Source organism: Pleurodeles waltl, chromosome 3_1 (assembly GCF_031143425.1).
Source record: "Pleurodeles waltl isolate 20211129_DDA chromosome 3_1, aPleWal1.hap1.20221129, whole genome shotgun sequence".
Taxonomy (NCBI): domain Eukaryota; kingdom Metazoa; phylum Chordata; class Amphibia; order Caudata; family Salamandridae; genus Pleurodeles; species Pleurodeles waltl.
In genome coordinates, this window is record NC_090440.1 from 1645388810 (window position 1) to 1645411301 (window position 22492).

At 49.2% G+C, this 22492-nt stretch overlaps 1 protein-coding gene across 4 annotated transcripts in view; it reads right to left on the reverse strand.

Annotated features, from left to right (window-relative positions):
• Positions 1 to 22492, reverse strand: part of LOC138285437 (neurabin-2-like) — a 464888-nt gene that overhangs the window by 61898 nt on the left and 380498 nt on the right. For all 4 annotated transcript variants that reach the window (XM_069225350.1, XM_069225348.1, XM_069225349.1 and 1 more), the window contains one exon: positions 11206 to 11394. In XM_069225350.1, the coding sequence (XP_069081451.1) occupies positions 11206 to 11394 (189 nt within the window). The remainder of the gene's footprint in view (positions 1 to 11205; positions 11395 to 22492) is intronic.

The following is a 22492-nucleotide window of genomic DNA, read 5'->3' on the forward strand; positions in this document are numbered from 1 at the left end:
TGTTTGATGTACGTTCCATTGTCCTTGTATGCTGTGTTGATCGAGGTGTGCTCCCCACCCTGTCATGGAAGCATCTGTTGTTATTACGTATTGTGGCACTGGGTCTTGGAAAGGCCGCCCCTTGTTTAAATTTATGTTGTTCCACCACAGAAGCGAGAGGTAAGTTTGGCGGTCTATTAACACCAGATCTAGAAGGTGACCCTGTGCTTGAGACCACTGTGATGCTAGGCATTGTTGTAAGGGCCTCATGTGCAGTCTTGCGTTTGGGACAATGGCTATGCATGATGACATCATGCCTAGGAGTTGTAATACCATCTTTGCTTGTATGTTTTGTGTTGGATACATGCGTTGTATGATGGTGTTGAAATTTTGAATTCTTTGTGGACTTGGAGTGGCTACTCCTTTTGATGTGTCTATTATGGCTCCCAGGTATTGTTGTACCTTGCGTGGCAGAATTTTGGATTTTGTGAAATTGACGGTGAACCCTAGTTTGAAGAGGGTTTGTATGATATGATTTGTGTGATTTGAGCACTCTATTAACGAATGGGCCTTGATTAGCCAGTCGTCTAGATATGGGAACACATGTATTTGCTGCCTTCTTATGTGTGCTGCGACTACCGCTAGACATTTGGTAAAGACTCTTGGTGCGGTTGTTAATCCGAAAGGCAGTACCTTGAATTGGTAATGTATTCCTTTGAATACAAACCTTAGGTATTTCCTGTGCGATGGGTGTATTGGTATATGGAAATAAGCATCCTTGAGGTCTAAAGTTGCCATGTAGTCGTGCAGCTTTAGCAATGGCAATACTTCTTGTAGTGTGACCATGTGGAAGTGGTCTGATTTGATGAAAGTGTTCACTACTCTGAGGTCTAGGATTGGTCTCAGTGTTTTGTCCTTCTTTGGTATCAGAAAGTACAGTGAGTAAACTCCTGTGTTTATTTGTGTGTTTGGCACTAATTCGATTGCATTCTTTTGCAATAATGCCTGCACTTCTATCTCCAGGAGATTGGAATGGTGTGTTGTTAAATTTTGTGCTTTTGGTGGTATGTTTGGAGGGAATTGTAGAAATTCTATGCAATAACCATGTTGGATAATTGCTAGAACCCAAGTGTCTGTAGTGATTTCCTCCCATGCTTTGTAATAATGACCTATTCTTCCCCCCACTGGTGTTGTGTGGAGGGGGTGAGTGACCTGTGAGTCACTGTTTAGTAGTAGGGGCTTTGGGGCTTTGAAATCTTCCTCTATTTCTAGGGAATTGCCCTCCTCTATATTGTCCCCGAAAACCTCCTCTATACTGTCCCTGGTAACTGGACGGTGTGGCTTGTGAGGTGCTGGCTTGTGTGCTTTGACCTCGAAACCCCCCTCGAAAGGGCGTTTTACGGAATGTGCTGTAATTCCCTCTGCTCTGCGGGGAGTAGAGTGCGCCCATGGCTTTGGCAGTGTCCGTATCTTTTTTGAGTTTCTCAATCGCTGTGTCCACTTCTGGACCGAACAGTTCTTTTTCATTAAAAGGCATATTGAGAACTGCTTGTTGAATCTCTGGTTTAAATCCAGACGTTCGGAGCCATGCATGCCTTCTGATAGTTACAGATGTATTAATTGTCCGTGCAGCTGTATCTGCAGCGTCCATGGAGGAGCGGATCTGGTTGTTGGAAATGGTCTGTCCTTCCTCGACCACTTGCTTTGCCCTATTTTGTAAGTCCTTGGGCAGATGTTCAATGAGATGTTGCATCTCGTCCCAGTGGGCTCTGTCATAGCGCGCAAGTAGTGCCTGGGAGTTCGCGATGCGCCACTGGTTTGCAGCTTGTGCTGCGACTCTCTTACCAGCTGCATCGAACTTGCGGCTTTCTTTATCTGGGGGTGGTGCATCTCCAGATGTGTGGGAGTTGGCCCTTTTCCTAGCTGCTCCTACAACAACAGAGTCTGGTGGCAGCTGTGTAGTGATGAAAACCGGGTCCGTAGGAGGCGGCTTATACTTTTTTTCCACCCTTGGTGTGATTGCCCTACTTTTGACCGGCTCCTTAAATATGTCTTTTGCGTGCCGGAGCATACCAGGGAGCATAGGCAGGCTTTGGTATGAGCTGTGGGTGGAGGAGAGTGTGTTGAACAAGAAATCATCCTCGACCTGTTCTGAGTGGAGGCTTACATTGTGATATTGTGCTGCTCTAGCCACCACCTGAGAGTACGCGGTGCTGTCTTCTGGTGGAGATGGCTTTGTAGGGTATGCCTCCGGGCTGTTATCTGACACCGGGGCGTCGTATAGGTCCCATGCGTCCTGATCTTGGTCACCCTGGCTCATGGTGGTGTGAGCTGGGGAGTGTGATGGAGTTTGTGCTGGTGAAACGTCAATCACGGGCGGAGGAGAGGGTGGTGGTGTAACTCTTTTCACCACTTTTGGTTGTGGTGTTTGATCCGTCTGGAACTCCAACCTCCTCTTTCTCCTAATGGGGGGAAGGGTGCTTATTTTTCCTGTCCCCTGCTGAATGAAGATACGCTTTTGCGTATGGTCCACATTAGTTGCTTGTAGCTCTTCCTCAAATCTATGCTTCTGCATTTGGGAGGTTAGCGAGTGCTCTTCTGTATAAGAGCCTGAAGCTGGGTCGCTTGCAGTTTGTTTCGGCATCGAAACTTTGTCTGCGTGTTTTTTCGGCTCCGAGGTGACTTTTTCCTTTTCGGGGCCGAAACCTCTCGGCGTCGATCTGTTTCGGTGCCGCTGTCTCGGCGTCGAGCCGTGTCCACCCCGGCATCACGGTGTCGAGGCTTGTCTCCAGCACTTTCTCGGTCCCGAGAAGGCTGCGTGCCGGTGTCTCGACCGGAGTCGGACGATCTCGGCACTGTTTGGGCCTTTTTCGGTGCCGACGGTCGGTCACCGAATTTATGGGTCGAGCCATGGCCTGGTGGCAGTGGCGTCCCCTGGGCCTTGTAAATGTTTCTGTGTGTGGTTTTTGACGTCTTACTCACGGTTTGTGTATCGTCGAATCCTTCGGAGTCTGAGTCTTGGATCGAGAAGGTACCTTCCTCTTCCTGTTCCTCGAACTCCCGTTGGGCTGTCGGTGCGGACGCCATCTGAAGTCTTCTGGCTCGACGGTCTCGGAGTGTTTTTCGGGACCGGAACGCACGACAGGCCTCGCAGGTGTCTTCGCTGTGCTCAGGTGACAGGCACAGGTTGCAGACCAAGTGTTGGTCTGTGTAGGGGTATTTATTGTGGCATTTGGGGCAGAAACGAAACGGGGTCCGTTCCATCGGCGTTCTTCAGCACGCGGTCGGGCCGACCAGGCCCTGACGGAGGATCGAAAAACTACCCCGAAGGGCACCGGAGCTCTTCGATCTTCGATGCGGTGTTGAATGTAAGTACGCCGATCCCGAACGCAACAATACCGACGAAAATCTTCCGAAATTAGCTAATTTTCCGTTCCGAAACTCGGAGCGACAGGAACACGTCCGAACCCGATGGCGGAAAAAAAACAATCGAAGATGGAGTCGACGCCCATGCGCAATGGAGACAAAAGGAGGAGTCACTCGGTCCCGTGACTCGAAAGACTTCTTCGAAGAAAAACAACTTGTAACACTCCGGCCCAACACCAGATGGCGAGCTATTGCAGAACATGCGTATCTACAGCGACAGATGCCATCGAACACAATGTTACTTACGGTGTATATCAGGTCGGACAGGGTATTAATCCCATTATCTACAACAGCTAATGCCTTTTGTAAGTTTTCCTGATCCATTTGCCTTAACTGTGCCGCAGCTTCTTGTTGAGAAAGCTTCCATATTTCATTATAGACTGCATATAAGAAGCGCTTTCTCCACTGTTTTCTGGGGCCTAACAGGAAATCCTGTAAGTCAGTGTCGTTAGACAGGAGACAGAGGTGTTCTTTAACAGCATCTAGTGAGGAACTATTCAACCATTGCCGGCATAGTTTCCCTACAGTCTATGTATTCACTATACCCGCGTCTTCAGATGACTCATAGCGAGGGTCTGGCCTACTTGTTCTAAACCCCCCACGTGGAGTTTACAAAACATTAATGACACCCATTGGTATCTACTGGCCACAATATCCACCCACCAGGACGTTAAAGTAAAGTTGCCATTTTGGACCCATTCATCGAGCTGGTCTTCAGTTGCACTGATGTGCTGACCTAAGCGAGGAGCAACTAGATAGGGAAAATAAAACAAGATTGCATAAGTGACTTATTAAAATAATATAATAAAACATATCTAGATTAAAGTGCACAACGGCAGGCCTAGTTTGCTAAAATAACATGTGTAAAGCTATAGCTAAAAATGGCTACACAACAGCTCAAGCAGCTACTTTGGGTTGTAAGCGAAGAGGTTATGAGAATTTATGCAGGTTAGTAAGCGATCATGGAGAGATTCCCTCGCTGGGGTCTGCACGTTGTGCCCCCTACCTCACAATAGCTAGGCACAGAGCCACTGAGAGGCGCCATGTTGTTGTTCTTGCATAGGAGCAGTGGGAGAGTCAATCCCTGATGTTTGGCACGCTTCCGTGGCACAGTCGCTGGCGTTTTGGTGGGCAGATTGTGCACTAAGACTCTGGAATTGAAGGGCAGGGCACAGAGCAGTTGGATCAATCCATCTTGGTCAGGCTCAGACAAACAAGTTACTTACCTTCAGTAACACTATATCTGGTAGAGATATACTCTAGTTGCAGATTCCTTACCTTAGAATTTCCCCCAGGTGTCAGACTGGATCCGGGGATTTTTCTTCGAGCACTACCTCTGTGCGTCGTCAGGTGGTGTCAGTCGAATCCGCGTGCGTCGTTGGCATTATGGTCACCGTGATTACGTTATGGTCTTATATAGGCGCTACTCTGGGACACGCTGACATCAGTTTCTTTCCACTACTTTCACACCAGTAGCGCAGAGCCATGAAGACCACTGAGAATGGGGCGCCAAAACTAAGGCCCTGAAAGGGAAGTTCCTGTCCCTAGAAATCAGCTCGCAGAGCGGGGAGGGTGGGCAGATCAGTAAGGAATATGCAACTAGAATGTGTCTATACCAGATACATTGTTGCAGAAAGTAAGTAACTTGTTCATCTGATAGTAACTTCTAGTTGCAGATTCCGAACCTTAGAATAGATACCCGATCAAAACCATCCCCGGTAGTGGGCTGCGAACTAGGATCACACCAAAAAGGACCGAACGGTAGCTGTCTCTGCATACCCGACTATACAGGCAGTAAAATTTATTGACCGTGGGCAGGGATGCCCACGTTGCTGCCTGGCAGATATTCAGGACTGTAACGCAGCATGCTAATGCTGTGGTAGCAGCAGTTCCTCTGGTGGAATGAGCACGCAAACCCTCAGGGGGTTGCTTTTTCATCAAAGCGTAGCACATCTTGACGCAGAGGACTACCTATCGCGAGATGGTCCTCTTCTGCACCACCCTTCCTTTCTTCGCACCCACATAACCCACAAAGAGTTGATCGTCCACCCGGAAAACTTTGGTAGGTTTCAGGTAGAACGCCAATGCTCTTTTTGGATCCAGGCGGTGGAGTCTGTGGGTGTGTGTAAAAAGTAGGCAAGGTGATTGGTTGGCCTACATGAAAAGGTGTTACCACTTTGGGAAGGAAGGAAGCCAGCCCTGGTCAGGATGGACAGCTTGAAATGGTGGCTTTGAAGAGAGAGCCTTGAGCTCGCTCACTCTGCGAGCAGAGGTGATGGCCATCAAGAAGGCAGAGTCAAGAGCCGCAGGGGACAGTTGTGGAGTGGCTCGAAAGGAACACACAAGATATGTGAGGACCAAGTTCAAATCCCACTGGGGCACTGTGAATGGGATAGGAGGGAACATGTGGGTGAGCCCTTTAAGAAACCTCCCAACAATGGGAAATTTGAACAGAGAAGGTTGGTCTGACAGTCTTAAAAAGGCAGAGATGGCAGACAAATAAACCTTGAGGGTGCCCAGAGCAGAGCCCTGCTGGGCAAGAGAGAGAATGAAGAGGAGAACCTCAAAGAGGAGCAGAAAGGAGATCAACAGATTTGTCCATACACCATGCCACAAATTTGTTCCAATGACAGGCGTATACCGTTTTGGTGGAGGGATGCCTGGCTGCCAAGATACATCACAGACTTGGAAGGTCAAAAGCTGTCAACTTCCAACGCTCAATCTCCACATAAAGAGGCGGAGACTGGACAGGTTCGGGGGAAGGACCGTCCCCTGCTGCAGTGACAGAAGATCTTCCCGAAGGGGCAGCCGGATCGGAGGATCGATGGCCATACCCAATAGCTCGGGACACCAGACTCTTCGTGCCTAGTCTGGAGCCACCAAGATTATTTGGGCCCGTCGTGCCTGATCTTATTCAGAACTCTGGGCAGAAGTGGTATTTGCGGGAAGGCATAAAGGAGGCCTGAGGCGAAAAGCGTTGCAGAGCGTGTGCTGCCTTGTCAAAATAGCTGACACTGCGCGTTCTCTGCAGTGGCAAACAGATCTAACCAAGGCTCTCCAGACTGCTGAAAGAGAACTTGCGCCGCCTCCGGATGGAGACAACATTCGTCGACGGATGAGTTTGTCTGCTCTGGCATTCCATCCATGCCCAAAGGCGAAGAGCATCTTGACAGAGGGTCCATGTCCCCACTCCCCCCTGCTTATTGCAATACCACATAGCGGTGGTGTTGTTGGTGAACACCTGCACTACTTTCCGTTTGAGAGAGGAAAGGAATGCATTCAATGCAAGTCTGATTGCCCGGAGCTCCAAAAGGCTGACGTGGAGCCCAGACTCCGTCGGAGACCAGAGGCCTCTGATCTCCACCTCTTCCATGTGGCCGCCTCATCCAGGAGTGACTCATCTGTCACTACTGTGAGATCTGGTTGGTGAAGGGAGAGAGATCAGCCGTTGACCCAATCTGGATTCGACAGCCACCACTGCAGATCTAGTTCAGTCCCCGCCGATATCTAAACCATGTCGGAGAGGTTCCTCTGATGGTGCGGCCCCTGGAAGATCAGGTCCTACTGCAGAGCCTACTTATGCCATCTGGCATGTTCGACCAGCGGGATGCAGGAGGCCATGAGGCTCAGCAGCCTCAGAGTCATTCTCACCGAAATCCAGGATAGAGGCTGAAACATCGGAATCATAGCCTGAATATCCTGGGCTCGCTTTTTGGAAGGACAAGCCAGAAACTGCACTGTATCCAGAAATGCTTCGATGAAGGGGAGCGTCTGAGAGGGAGTCAGGTGTGACTTTGGCATGTTTATAGTGAACCCCAGTGAATGCAGGAGGTTTGCTGTAGTCTGGAGGTGGGAGACGACAGTCTGGGGCGAGTTTGCCTTCAACAGCCAGTCATCGAGGGAGGGGAAGACTGATACCCCTAACCTGCGCAGATAAGCTGCAACCACTACCATCACCTTCGTGAACATCTGAGGAGTGCTGGGAAGGCTGAAGGAGGAGCATGGTGAACTGAAAGTGGTTATCGCAAGTTTCGTCTGTGGGCCTGCAGAACGGGAATGTGAAAATAGGCATCCTGCAAGTCCAATCCTACCATCCAGTCTCCAGGGTAGACAGGACCTGAGCTAGAGTTACCATTTTGAACTTCTCCTTCGAGGAACAGATTGAGAGACCGAAAATCAAAGATATAGGGTGAAGGCCCTTGTCCTTTTTGGGTCCTAGAAAGTAGTGGGAATAACAACCACCACCTACTTCTGGCACAGGGACCCTCTCTAAGGCTCCCCTTGGCCAAGAGAGCTATGACTTCCTGATGGAGAAGTTCCAAATGATCCTCCAACACATTATCTTATGATGGGTGTAGGAAGTTGCCTCTGTATATACTATTTCAAAGTAAGAAATAGTGTGCACAGAGTCCAAGGGTTCCCCTTAGAGGTAAGATAGTGGCAAAAGTAGATAATTCTAATGCTCTATTTTGTGGTAGTGTGGTCGAGCAGTAGGCTTATCAGAGGATAGTGTTTAGCATTTGTTGTACACACACAGGCAATAAATGAGGAACACACACTCAAAGACTTACTCCAGGCCAATAGGTTTTATATTGAAAAATATATTTTCTTAGTTTAAGAACCACAGGTTCAAGATTTACAGTTAATACTTTAAATGTAAGGTACTTCACTTAGATACTTTAGGAACTTTGAATAAAAACAGTATCATGTACAGACTTTGTAAAAATGGCAATAAGCTATTTTCAAAGTGGACACAGTGAAAAAATCAACAGTTCCTGGGGGAGGTAAGTAAAGGTTAGATTAGGAGGTAAGTAAAACACTTACAGGTCTCAGTCCTGGGGCATAGGCAGCCCACCGTTGGGGGTTCAAGGCAACCCCAAAGTTACCACACCAGCAGCTCAGGGGCGGTCAGGTGCAGAGGTCAAAGAGGTGCTCAAAACACAAAAGCGCCTATGGAGAACAGTGGTGCTCCGGTTCCAGTCTGCCAGGAGGTAAGTACCTGCGTCCTAGGGGGGCAGACCAGGGGGGTTTTGTAGAGCACTGGCGGGGGGACACAAGTAGGCTCACAAAACTTACCCTCAGCGGCACAGGGGCGGCCGGGTGCAGTGTGCATAGCAGGCGTCGGGTTTCAGGTAGGAAACAATGGAGGGACCCGGGGGTCACTCTAGCAGTGCAGGCACAGGGGGGGCTTCTCGGGACAGCCACCACCTGGGCTACCCAGAGGGTCGCCTGGGGGGGGCACTCCTGTGTCGAAGTTCGGTTCCTTCAGGTCCTGGGGGCTGCGGGTGCAGTGTTGGTTCCAGGCGTTGGGTCCCTTGTTACAGGCAGTCGCAGTCAGGGGGAGCCTCTGGATTCTCTCTGCAGACGTCGCTGTGGGAGTTCGGGGGGGCGTCTCTGGTTACTCACGTGCTCGCAGTCGCCGGGGAGTCCTCCCTGAGGTGTTGGTTATCTGCAGGTCGAGCCGGGGGCGTTGGGTGCAGAGTGTAGAGGCTCACACTTCCGGCAGGAAACGTGAAGTCTTTGGAATTTGCTTCTTTGTTGCAAAGAAGCAGCTGGTTTTGAACAGGGCCGCTGTTCACTGGAGTTTCTTGGTCCTGTAGTCCAGGGCAGTCCTCTGAGGCTTCAGAGGTCGCTGGTCCCTGTCGGATGCGTCGCTTGAGCAGGTTTTTGAAGTTTAAAACAGGCTGGTAGGGCTGGGGCCAAAGCAGTTGTCGTCTTCCTCCTTCTCTGCAGGCTTGTAGGTCAGCAGTCCTTCTTTCTTCAGGTTGCAGGAATCTGATCTCCTGGGATCTGGGGAGCCCCTAAATACTGAATTTAGGGGTGTGTTTATGTCTGGGAGGGCAGTAGCCAATGGCTATTGACCTTGAGGGTGGCTACACCCTCTTTGTGCCTCCTCCCTGTGGGGAGGGGGGCACACATCCCTAATCCTATTGGGGGAATCCTCCAAACTCAAGATGGAGGATTTCTCAAGGCAGGGGTCACCTCAGCTCAGGACACCTTAGGGGCTGTCCTGGCTGGTGGGTGACTCCTCCTCATTATCTTCTCCAGCCTTGCCACCAAATGTGGGGGGCAGTGGCCGGAGGGGCGGGCATCTCCACTAGCTAGGATGCCCCAGCAGCACTGTAGCAAAAGGGGTGAGCCTTTGAGGCTCACCGCCAGGTGTTACAGTTCCTGCAGGAGGAGGTGAGAAGCACCTTCACCCAGTACAGGCTTTGTTCCTGGCCACAGAGTGACAAGGGCACTCTCCCCATGTGTCCATGTTTGGTATGTGGCAGGCTGGCAGAAACTGGTCAGCCTACAAAGGAAGTCAGGTAGGTATTCAGGGGGCATCTCTAAGATGCCCTCTGGGTGTACGTTACAATAAATTGCACTCTGGCATCAGTGTGCATTTATTGTGCTGAGAAGTTTGATACCAAACTTCCCAGTTTTCAGTATAGCCATTATGGAATTGTGAAGTTTGTGTTCGACAAACTCCCAGACCATATACTCTTATGGCTACCCTGCACTTACAATGTCTAAGGTTTTGCTTAGACACTGTAGGGGCATAGTGCTCATGCACATATGCCCTCACCTGTGGTATAGTGCACCCTGCCTTAGGGGCTGTAAGGCCTGCTAGAGGGGTGACTTACAGTGTGAGGTTGGCATGGCACTCTGGGGGGAGTGCCATGTCGACTTAGTCATTTTCTCCCCACCAGCACACACACAAGATGTGAAGCAGTGTGCGTGTGCTGAGTGAGGGGTCCCTAGGGTGGCATAAGACATGCTGCAGCCCTTAGAGACCTTCCCTGGCATCAGAGCCCTTGGTACCAGGGGTACCAGTTACAAGGGACTTACCTGAGTGCCAGTGTTGTGCTAATTGTGGAGACAAAGGTACAGTTTAGGGAAAAAACACTGGTGCTGGGGCCTGGTTAGCAGGGTCCCAGCACACTTTCAAATCATAACTTAGCATCAGAAAAGGCAAAAAGTTAGGGGGTAACCATGCCAAGGAGGCATTTCCTTACAATGGTGGCATGGCCGAAGGGGAAATCTCAAAGGGGAGGGAGTAGCTCCTTTGAACAATTTGCAACACCCACCTGTCCGTGGTGATGGATCCCAGTAGGGCAGGTGATGGATGGTAGAACCTGCCGCCAACCGGTCCAGAATGTTCCCATGGGCTAGGAAGGCTTGGAAGTGGTGGAATGGGGGGAGGGTGGACTGCTGGCTCCCTGATCCACAAGCACATTGGATCCTGCATCCGCTGTCGCGCAGAGACTGTGAAGCATGCGCAGGTCAGTAGCCGGGTGGAAATGGACGCTGCCGGGTGCCCCTTCCATAGCCATGAAAAGGGCGGAAAGTGGACTGTGGGGAGTGAGGAGAAGCTACGAGGCGGAGGGACCGAGCCGTAGCTCGGGAGTCCTTAGAGCACTCGAGCGCTGAGTCTGCTTTGTCTCCGAAGAGACGGGTGCCATCAAAGGACATGAACATTAGAGATTGCTGGACATCCCCTGAAAAGGCAGATGTCCTCAGCCAGGCATGGTGTTGCAAGGCCACTGTCGATGCAACCGATCTATATAGTAGCTACTGGTTTGCCAGCAACAAATTGCTACAAATGTTCGATTTTAAGCAAGGCTATGGATGATTAAGCAGGAGAACATTACAGCATCATGCACAGGAGTTCAAATTGGTTCACCCCACTGATAATTTTAGTCACTTTATCCTTCAGGAGCAGACCTTATAGTCTGAAACTGAACGAGCTTAGCAATGATGAAGCAATATGTTACACATTTAAAGCTGTGTCAATCTTTTCTGAAATGTACAGACCTTCAGTTTGTCGCTATCCAGCAGCATCAGTTGTTGTCCATCAATATTCTTGGCTGTAAACTCTGCAATATACTGCTCCATGTTCATTCCTATTAGCCAGTGGCATACCTGCTGAGCTGACCAATCGGAAATCGGTCTGTTATGCCACTGATTCTGTTTCCCTGAAGTCACAAAGTCATCTTCTAGTGCCTGAAATCAAGACATTAAGTTGTAAATCAATTAATAACATTTCTATTTGCTTAATGGGCTGAACAGAAAGTTTCAAAAGCAATGTGCTGATGAATTCTGAAAAATCTACTAAACTTCTTACTACATGTACAGCACCAGCATTTATAAAATATACCCTTTACTTTGGAAGAGACTTTAAGGAATTGCCATGTCCCAAGAGACTCATTATATATATTACATGACTCAAGGCTAGACATATACTATGATACCATGCATTAAACATTACAAAAGAACTGAAAAGTAAAACTCTTTGACAGCCTCCATGAACAATTAAGGGTAGAAGAGAGTGCCGTAGGAGAAATGGGCGAGTTGGGGGAAAGGGGAGAGGGAGGTCAGGGTTAAGGGGGAGGAGGAGGTTAGATCATTGTTTGAAACAAAATGTGAATAAAAATACATTTAAATCCATATTGTTACCTTTTCAAACCAGCATTTACAATGAACTTACTCTGATCTCATTTAAGTACAAAAAGAATGGCTTCAGAGAAAGGTGAATCATCATGGGGGATTATTTACAACATAACATGATTATGTAAACTTAGCATTTTTAGCTAAGACCAATCTGCTGTTAGGTACGTCATGCCACTATTGCATGTCTAAAAACACAAGAGAAAATGTGTTAAGATTAAGTAAAGAACTATAAGATACGGAGCTATCAGTCAGTATTTCTATATTATACATGAGATGGACTATAATTTATAAGCGTATTGCTAATCGCAAAAAACATCTGTAGCGACACCAGGAACTCTCAAACTGCCTTCCAACATCCTAGTGTGTATACACACACACAGGCAAATTTTCCCTTAACATGAGTGGTCTAGGACCGTTGTTAAAAAGCAATCACTACATAGTTGAGAAAGGGTGCAGGATTACACCAAAGGCACTATATATTTGTGCTAAGTATTACAAGTACCACAATACTTTGCGTCTTTGGGGTTATTATATCACGCAAACATTCGACTTTCTAAAATCCAGGGAGCAGTTTATCTTCCTTTCTCACCACCTATGGCACCAGACCGTCCCTGTGATACTAATTATGTTACATATTTCCCTGCAGGCTGAACATTCATTCGTTTGACAAACAGAAAAACTTAAATGAACTCCTGTTCCAGAGTCTCAAGTGATCTAATCTTAAATTCTTCATCACATGATCCTGCCTGACACCAAACATCTCTCTCCAGACAAGTGGAATGACATATAAAGTTACAGACAAAATGTAGGGGTTAAAGCAGCTATGCCTTGGCTCTTTCCATATCAGACCACACCTTAGCCTAACGCATCTGTCACTGATACTCAGAGGCTGCTTTCACTCTCAGCCCCAAACATCTCTGCCGCCTATTGATGTAAGGTAGGAGCTAACAGACAACTGAATGCTGCACATGCTGCAGGATCATAAGAATGGAAGAGCTCATCTCTATCTATCTGCACTAAATGCAGTCTAGCTTTTATTGTGATGGCACTGGAATCGTTGCAGGTGCCTTGATCTTCTTAATAGAAATGCATTCTGACATCCAAACGCACTGTGATAAGAACACTTGCACTTGTTTTTTAAAGAATGTTTCCAAAGCCCATGTATTAGAATAGTACTCATGACTAATCTGTTAGCCATTATCATTAAAATAATTGCACTTCATTTATAGTATACCTTCATTTTTTGATCAGTATGGTAGCCAAGTCAAGGTACTGCAAAGATACATTTGTTTTAATATTCAAAAACAAAAACCCAAAGCAGGATTTTGTTGTAGAAAAAAAATAAACACAAAGCCCCCCTTGCCACAAGAGTTTCCTCCTATGGTGACAATGGCATTCTGAAGTTTTTACTGCCCCTTACTGCCGTGGTTTTCCTGTCAGCTGCAGGCAGTAAAAAAAAGTAATTTTAAAAATGGCTATACGTCTGTCCATCTAATTTGGGCAGGCAGATGTGCAGACAATACTCTCATGTTCCTTACTCCCAGAAGTCTCCACTGTCGTCAAACTAGGGTTTGTCCGCTTTTAAATTTGGCAGGCGGATCAATATGTTTGTAGGAAAGTTACTCAGTCACAGTTGTGACAGAGTATCCTTTACACCAAGATATAAATCAAGCCCTAAGTAAAGTTCTTTATTACTTTCTTAAGGGAACCCTAAAACTGTATGTTAAATTAACTCAAATCATTGTGAATTGAGCTGTTCACTGGTCTTGGGTATCTTTAGTCTACATTAACACATTAAGGTATTTTGCTTGCATTTTGCTCCTCCTGTGTCAGGTTGTTAAACCTTCGTCCATTTTGCCACATGCTTGGGCAGTCAGGCTTTTTCCAGTTCTGGCTTTCAGACACTTAAATTCTTTGCCTAAACATCTCTGAAATGTCAATGATAGTGTCTATTCTCGTAAAGCCTTTAAAACCTACCTTGTCTGTCTCTTAATCTTAAGTTTACATGAACTCACTACTGGAGATCATAGCATCAGTACTCTTCTGCTCAATTGTGTGCTCTACAAATTGTTAATAAAAATCTTTGTAATGAGATACAATAGAAAGGATTTCCCTATAAAATAACAAACACACTGGAGACCGCTACTACGGCCTCATAAAAATTAAAAACAAGTTGATCACAAGCAACTACTGACAAATTCACTATACTTATTCTGTTTTATCATCACTTGCAAATATTGAGTTAATACATTTTAAATCTTGTTTGGGTCACGTTTATCAAATACCTCCACTGCTGCCCCAATATGGTGAACAAGATACTCAAACAAACAAATTGTAGGTAGAATCTTTATGCATAATTGTAGGAAAGTATATACTATTTCATACTAAGAAATAGCGTGCAAAGAGTCCAAGGGTTCCCCTTAGAGGTAAGATAGTGGAAAAAGTAGATAATTCTAATGCTCTATTTTGTGGTAGTGTGGTCGAGTAGTAGGCTTATCAGAGGGTAGTGTTAAGCATTTGTTGTACACACAAAGGCAATAAATGAGGAACACACACTCAAAGACTTACTCCAGGCTTATAGGTTTTTATATTGAAAATTATCTTTTCTTAGTTTATTCTAAGAACCACAGGTTCAAGATTTACATTAAACACTTTAAATGTAAGGTACTTCACTTAGATACTTTAGGAACTATGAATGAAAACAATATCATGTACAGTCTTTGAAAAAATGGCAATTAGCTATTTTCTAAGTGGACACAGTGCAAAAATCAACAGTTCCTGGGGGAGGTAAGTAAAGGGTAGATTAGGAGGTAAGTAAAACACTTATAAGCCTCAGTCCTGGGGCATAGGCAGCCCACCGTTGGGGGTTCAAGGCAACCCCAAAGTTACCACACCAGCAGCTCAGGGCCGGTCAGGTGCAGAGGTCAAAGAGGTGCCCAAAACACACAGGCGCCTATGGAGAACAGGGGTACTCCGGTTCCAGTCTGCCAGCAGGTAAGTACCTGCGTCCTCGGGGGACAGACCAGGGAGGTTTTGTAGAGCACTGGGGGACACACAAGTAGGCACACAAAACACACCCCCAGCGGTGCAAAGCAGTGTGCAAAGCAGGCGTCTGGTTTCAGGTAGGAAACAATGGAGGGACCCGGGAGTCACTCTAGCAGTGCAGGCAGGCACAGGGGGGGCTTCTCGGGACAGCCACCACCTGGGATAGGCAGAGGGTCGCCTGGGGGTCACTCCTGCGTCGAAGGTCGGTTCCTTCAGGTCCTGGGGGCTGCGGGTGCAGTGTTGGTTCCAGGCGTCGGGTCCCTTGTTACAGGCAGTCGCGGTCAGGGGGAGCCTCTGGATTCTCTCTGCAGGCGTCGCTGTGGGGGCTCAGGGGGATCGTCTCTGGTTACTCACGGGCTCGCAGTTGCTTGAGAGTCCTCCCTGTGGTGTTGGTTTTCTGCAGGTCGAGCCGGGGGCATCGGGTGCAGAGTGTAGAGTCTCACGCTTCCGGCGGGAAACATGAAATCTTTGGAAGTTGTTTCTTTGTTGCAAAGAAGTAGCTGGTTTTGAACAGGGCCGCTGTTCACTGGAGTTTCTTGGTTCTGTAGTCCAGGGCAGTCCTCTGAGGCTTTAGAGGTCGCTGGTCCCTGTCGGGTGTGTCGCTGGAGCAGGTTTTCGAAGTTGGAGACAGGCCGGTAGGGCTGGGGCCAAAGCAGTTGTCTTCCTCCTTCTCTGCAGGCCTGTAGGTCAGCAGTCCTTCTTCTTTCTTCAGGCTGCAGGAATCTGATTTCCTGGGATCTGGGGAGCCCCTAAATACTGAATTTAGGGGTGTGTTTAGGTCTGGGAGGGCAGTAGCCTATTGGGGGAATCCTCCAAACTCAAGATGGAGGATTTCTCAAGGCAGGGGTCACCTCAGCTCAGGACACCTTAGGGGCTGTCCTGACTGGTGGGTGACTCCTCCTTGTTTTTCTCATTATCTCCTCCAGCCTTGCCGCCAAAAGTGGGGGCAGTGGCCGAAGGGGCGGGCATCTCCACTAGCTGGGATGCCCTGGGGCGCTGTAACAAAAGGGGTGAGCCTTTGAGGCTCACTGCCAAGTGTTACAGTTCCTGCAGGGGGAGGTGAGAAGCACCTCCACCCAGTACAGGCTTTTGTTCCTGGCCACAGAGTGACAAAGGCACTCTCCCCATGTGGCCAGCAACATGTCTGGTGTGTGGCAGGCTGGCAGAAACTGGTCAGCCTACACTAGATGTCGGGTAGGTATTCAGGAGGCATCTCTAAGATGCCCTCTGGGTGTTTGTTATAATAAATTGCACACTGGAATCAGTGTGCATTTATGGTGCTGAGGAACGAGTTACTTACCTTCGGTAACGACTTTTCTGGTGGATACATTAGCTACCTGTGGATTCCTCACCTCATGAATACTCCCATGGCGCCAGCATTTGACGGAAATCTTCTTACTAGTCTCTGCACGTCGACGAGGACGTCACTCTAGCCCACGCGACGCCGTCTGACGTCATACAGGCAATAAGAAGTCCTCGCCGACGTGCCGATGACAGTACCAACATTTTTTACGTGCATGAGAATAATAATAATAACCCAATGCAATGAAAGAGCAAAGCAACATCTCTTAATATTGTAAATCACACAACATTGCAATAAAATAGCTGTAGATTTAATATAACCTTTTTTTTTTTTTTTTTTTTTTTTTTTAAACAAATAAATATATTTATACATACGAATCATGTATATACCCAATATATATATAGATTTATATATACATATACACATATATACAAATATCATACATGCAAAATGTATTGCAACTTTGAAGACCAAAAGGAGCACACTCAAGGATTGCTTGGAGAGACCAAAAAGGCAACGGGGAGGCGGGTGGGACCGTGAGGAATCCACAGGTAGCTAATGTATCCACCAGAAAAGTCGTTACCGAAGGTAAGTAACTCGTTCTTCTGATGGATACAACTACCTGTGGATTCCTCACCTCATGAATAGAGTCCCAAAGCAGTACCACGCCCGGCGGTGGGTGCCTAAATGGTCAAACCAAGAAATCCTGCAGCACTGACCGTGCAAAATGACCGTCCCTTCTGACCTCAGAGTCCAAACAGTAATGTTTCACAAAAGTGTGAAGGGACGACCAAGTTGCGGCCTTGCAGATGTCAACCACAGGAACACCCCTGGCCAAGGCCGAAGAGGCCGACTTAGCTCTGGTGGAGTGAGCTCTAATGCCCTCAGGCGGATCCTTCTTTGCCAAAGAGTAACAGATTTTAATGCAAAGAACAACCCACCTGGAGAGTGTTCTCTTGTGGACTGCCTTTCCTCTCCTCTTGCCCACGTATCCGACAAACAGCTGATCCTCCAGCCTGATATCCTTCATTCTGTCGATATAGAAGCTCAACGCCCTTTTTGGGTCCAGGCGATGTAGTCTTTCTTCCTCCTTTGAAGGATGAGGCGGAGGATAAAACGTGGACAAAGTGATTGTCTGAGCCAAATGGAAGGGTGAAACAACCTTCGGAAGGAAAGCAGCCTTGGTCCTCAACACCACCTTATCCCCATAAAACGTTATATAAGGGGGTTTAACCGATAAGGCCTGCAACTCACTCACTCTCCTTGCAGATGTTATAGCTACCAGGAATACTGTTTTAATAACCAAATACCTTAAGGGGCAAGAATGCATAGGCTCAAAAGGGGACCCCATAAGGAAAGTCAGGACCAAGGACAAATCCCATTGAGGCATAACGAATGGTTTTGGAGGATATTGATTCAGAAGACCTTTCAAGAATCTGAGAACAATAGGGGATTTAAATAACGATGGTTGGTCTGGAAGACAAATGAAGGCTGACAAGGCCGACAAATAACCCTTAATGGTAGCTACTGCACAACCTTTCTGCGCTAGAGACAGTGCAAAAGACAAAACATGTGACAGACGAGCATGTAAGGGATCAATCTGTCTCTCTCCACACCACATAACAAATTTAGACCACCTATTAGCGTAGATAGATTTAGTGGAGTGTCGCCTGGCCGCTAAGATAACATCCACTACATCAGGCGGGAGAGAGAAGGAACTCAGGTTGCCCCGTTCAATCTCCAAGCATGTAGGTGCAGACTCTGGAGGTTGGGGTGTAAAACCTGCCCCTGCGACTGCGAGAGGAGGTCTGCCCTGAGAGGGAGACGGAGCGGAGGGCACAGTGAGAGTTGGAGAAGGTCGGAGTACCATACCCTCCTTGGCCAATCCGGAGCTATTAAGATGACTTGGGCCCGGTCTTGGCGAATTTTCCTCAACACTCGAGGAATCAAGGGTATGGGGGGAAACGCGTAAAGCAACTGGTCGCACCAGGTTATCTGAAACGCGTCCCCCAACGCTCCCTGCATCGGATACTGGAGGCTGCAGAATAACGGGCAATGCGCGTTCTCCCGAGTGGCAAACAGATCTATCCGAGGAAACCCCCACATCTGGAAGATTAAACAGACTTGATCTGGATGGAGACGCCACTCGTGGTCTGCCGAGAATTGGCGACTGAGACTGTCCGCACGTACATTCAAGACCCCGGCCAGATGATTTGCCACCAAGCAAATCTGATGGTCCTTTGCCCAGGACCATAGCCGAAGAGCTTCTCTGCAGAGAAGGTACGACCCTACTCCTCCCTGTTTGTTTATGTACCACATCGTGGTAGTATTGTCCGTCAGGACCTGTACCGACTGACCACGAAGGGATGGGAGGAAGGCCTTGAGAGCCAAACGTACAGCCCGTAACTCCAACAGATTGATATGAAACACCTGTTCCTCTGGAGACCAAAGCCCTTTGATCTCCAGATCCCCCAGATGAGCTCCCCATCCTAGGGTGGAGGCATCCGTTATTACCGTGGCCACTGGTGGCGACTGCGCGAACGGCTTCCCCTGTGAAAGATTGTTGCCCGCAATCCACCACTTCAATTCCACAGCAGCATCTCTGGAGATCTTGACAGTACCTTCTAAATCTCCCTTGTGTTGAGACCACTGCCTTCGGAGGCACCACTGAAGAGCCCTCATGTGCCAGCGAGCATGCGTGACCAACAGAATGCAGGAGGCGAACAGACCGAGCAGACGAAGGACCTTGAGGACTGGAACTACCGCTCCATTTCGAAACATTGGAACCAATTCCTGAATATCTTGAATCCGCTGAGGCGGAGGAAAGGCTCGACTCAATGTTGTATCCAGTACTGCCCCTATGAACAGGAGGCGCTGAGAGGGCTCCAGGTGAGATTTGGGCACGTTCACCGAAAAGCCCAGGTCGAACAACAACTGGGTTGTTGACTGCAGATGATGCGACACAAGCTCCGGGGACTTGGCTTTGATCAACCAGTCGTCCAAGTAAGGGAATACTGCTATCCCCTTCCTTCTGAGCTCCGCCGCAACCACTGACATCACCTTTGTGAAGACTCGAGGTGCTGAAGTAAGACCAAACGGGAGGACCGCAAACTGATAGTGCTGCGACCCTACCACAAACCGGAGATACTTCCTGTGCGACTTGAGTATCGGGATATGAAAGTAAGCATCCTGCAAGTCGACAGACACCATCCAATCTTCCTTGTTCAACGCCAAAAGCACCTGTGCTAGGGTCAGCATCTTGAACTTTTCCTGTTTGAGGAACCAATTCAAGATCCTCAGATCCAGGATTGGTCTCAACTGACCATCCTTTTTGGGAATCAGGAAGTATCTTGAGTAACAACCTCGACCCTTTTCCTGCTCTGGGACCAACTCTACCGCGCCCTTTGAAAGGAGGACTTGAACCTCCTGTTCTAGCAACAGGAGGTGTTCTTCTGAACAATAAGATGGGCGGGGCGGGATGAGGGGCGGGAACTCCCGAAAGGGAAGGGCGTAGCCTTTTCCCACAATGCCGAGAACCCAAGTGTCCGTTGTGATAGACCTCCACTTGTGGAGAAAACGCTGTAATCTTCCCCCTACAGGAGAGGAGTGAGTGGGAAACGGTGGAAGCCTAAGGCTGCTTCCCCTGCTGCACCCCTCCAGAGGACGAGGAAGAGGCAGAGTGCTGTTGAGAGGCTCCTCTGGTACGGACCCCACCCCTCCCCCTCCCTCTAAATGACCTATAGGGGAGGGAAGAGGCGGGTTGCTGGAACCTCCCCCGAAAGGAAGAGGAATAAGAGCCACGCCCAAATCCCCGAAACCTCCTGAAAATTCTAGAAGAGGCAGAGGAAGAAGGAGCTTGCAGTCCTAACGATTTGGCTGTGGCTCTGCTCTCCTTAAATCGTTCCAAGGCCGAATCTGCCTTGGCTCCAAACAGTCTGTCCCCATCAAACGGGAGGTCCAGCAGGGTCGACTGCACATCCGCAGAGAACCCTGAGTTTCGGAGCCAGGCCTGTCTTCTTGCCACCACAGCCGTGCCCATCGCCCTGGCCACCGAGTCGGTCGTGTCCAGCCCAGACTGGATAATCTGGGTCGCGGCAGCCTGGGCGTCCGAGACCACATCCAAAAGACCCTGGGGAAGATCCGTGAATGAAGACGAAATATCATCCATCAGCGCATGGATGTACCTCCCCAGAATGCACGTGGCGTTGGTGGCCTTCAACGCCAAACTGCATGACGAAAATATTTTCTTGGACTGCGCATCCAGTTTCTTGGAGTCTCTGTCTCCAGGCACCGTCGGGAAGGAACCAGGCGCTGACTTTGAGGAACAGGAGGCTTGCACCACCAAGCTCTCCGGCGTAGGGTGTCTAGAGAGAAAGCCAGGGTCAGATGGTGCAGCTCGATACCTCCTGGCCACAGCCCTATGAACGGCCGAGGAAGACACCGGCTTCTTCCACACCTCCAACACCGGATCCAGCAAAGCCTCATTAAATGGCAAGAGAGGCTCAGCTGCAGCAGAGGCCGGATGCAATACCTCTGTCAGCAAATTCTGCTTTGCCTCTGCCACCGGCAAAGGCAGGTCCAAAAAGCTCGCTGCCTTCCTCACCACAGCATGAAAGGAAGCAGCCTCCTCCGTATATTCCCCTGGAGATGAAAGGTCCCACTCAGGGGAAGTGTCCAGCCCACTGGCTGTATCCAGACCATGCAGTCCGTCTCCAGAGTCCTCAATCTCTCCCTCCTCTAGGACTCGCTGGTACTCTTGCTCTTCTAAAAGACGGAGAGCACGCCTCCTCGAATGAAGTCTCTCCTCGATACGCGGAGTCGACATGGCCTCCGCCGACGTCGAAGAACGGCGCCGATCTCCAGAAGCATCTGACGCCGCGTCCGGCGCCACAGGCAGCTTCGGCGCCGAGGCAGGAGCCGGAGGACGAGGTCTTGGAGCCGATGGACCAACCGGAGTCACAGGGCAAAATCCTGACTTCGACGGAGGGGCAACCTCCGGGGCCGAAACATCCGAAGCCACCGGAGCGGCCACCGACGCCGGCACCGGCGCCGAGCCCACATTCCCAAAAGGGAGAAAGGGCATAAAGGGTGCCGGCCGAAGAGGCGCAGGATCACCCAACGAAAAGGCCAAGGGCCCCGAAGGACCAGCCGGAGCAGCTCCTGGAGCCATCTGCTGAAAGATGGTATACATCGCATTAAGAAACGCGGTACTATCGGCTCCAGGAGTGGGAAAAGCCGGATACTGGGGTGCCTGGATCGAAGGCGACCCCGACGCCGGCCTCGACGTCTGCGACGCCGGAGAAAACACAAGAGGCTGCACCACCTCAATCACTGACGCCTGACCAGGTGAAGTCGGTGACGCCGGAGAGGGCAACGTCGTCGATGGATGCGGCGTGACCGTGGGGCTGACCTCCCAAGTCCTCCGACGCCGAGCCGAAGGTGACCTCGAATGAGACTCCTTGCTGGAGTGACGTCGTGAGTCTCTACGGCGCCGGGAGTCTCGATGACGCCGGTGAGACCTTGGCGAAGAAGACTTCTTATGATGTTTCTCCTTCTTCTTTGACTTTGCCATGAATAACTTGGCCTCGCGCTCTTTGAGGGCCTTCGGATTCATGTGTTGACATGAATCGCAAGTCGAGACGTCGTGGTCGGAGCTCAAACACCATAGACAGTCGGAGTGAGGATCTGTAACTGACATCTTGCCCCCACACTCTCGACAGGGCTTGAAACCCGACTTCCTCTGAGACATTGTTACCGCAGAGAAGACTACGCAGCAGACAATACACTGTAACCACGAAGGTAACAGTAACTCCCTCGAAGATAACCGTTTCGAATGCACGGAAAAAAGGGAACTGTCATCGGCACGTCGGCGAGGACTTCTTATTGCCTGTATGACGTCAGACGGCGTCGCGTGGGCTAGAGTGACGTCCTCGTCGACGTGCAGAGACTAGTAAGAAGATTTCCGTCAAATGCTGGCGCCATGGGAGTATTCATGAGGTGAGGAATCCACAGGTAGTTGTATCCATCAGAAAAGTCTGATACTAAACTTCCCAGTTTTCAGTGTAGCCATTATGGAACTGTGGAGTTCGTGTTTGACAAACTCCCAGACCATATACTCTTATGGCTACCCTGCACTTACAATGTCTAAGGTTTTGCTTATACACTGTAGGGGCATAGTGCGCATGCACATATGCCCTCACCTGTGGTATAGTGCACCCTGCCTTAGGGCTGTAAGGCCTGCTAGAGGGGCGACATACCTATGCCAAAGGTAGTGTGAGGTTGGCATGGCACTCTAAGGGGAGT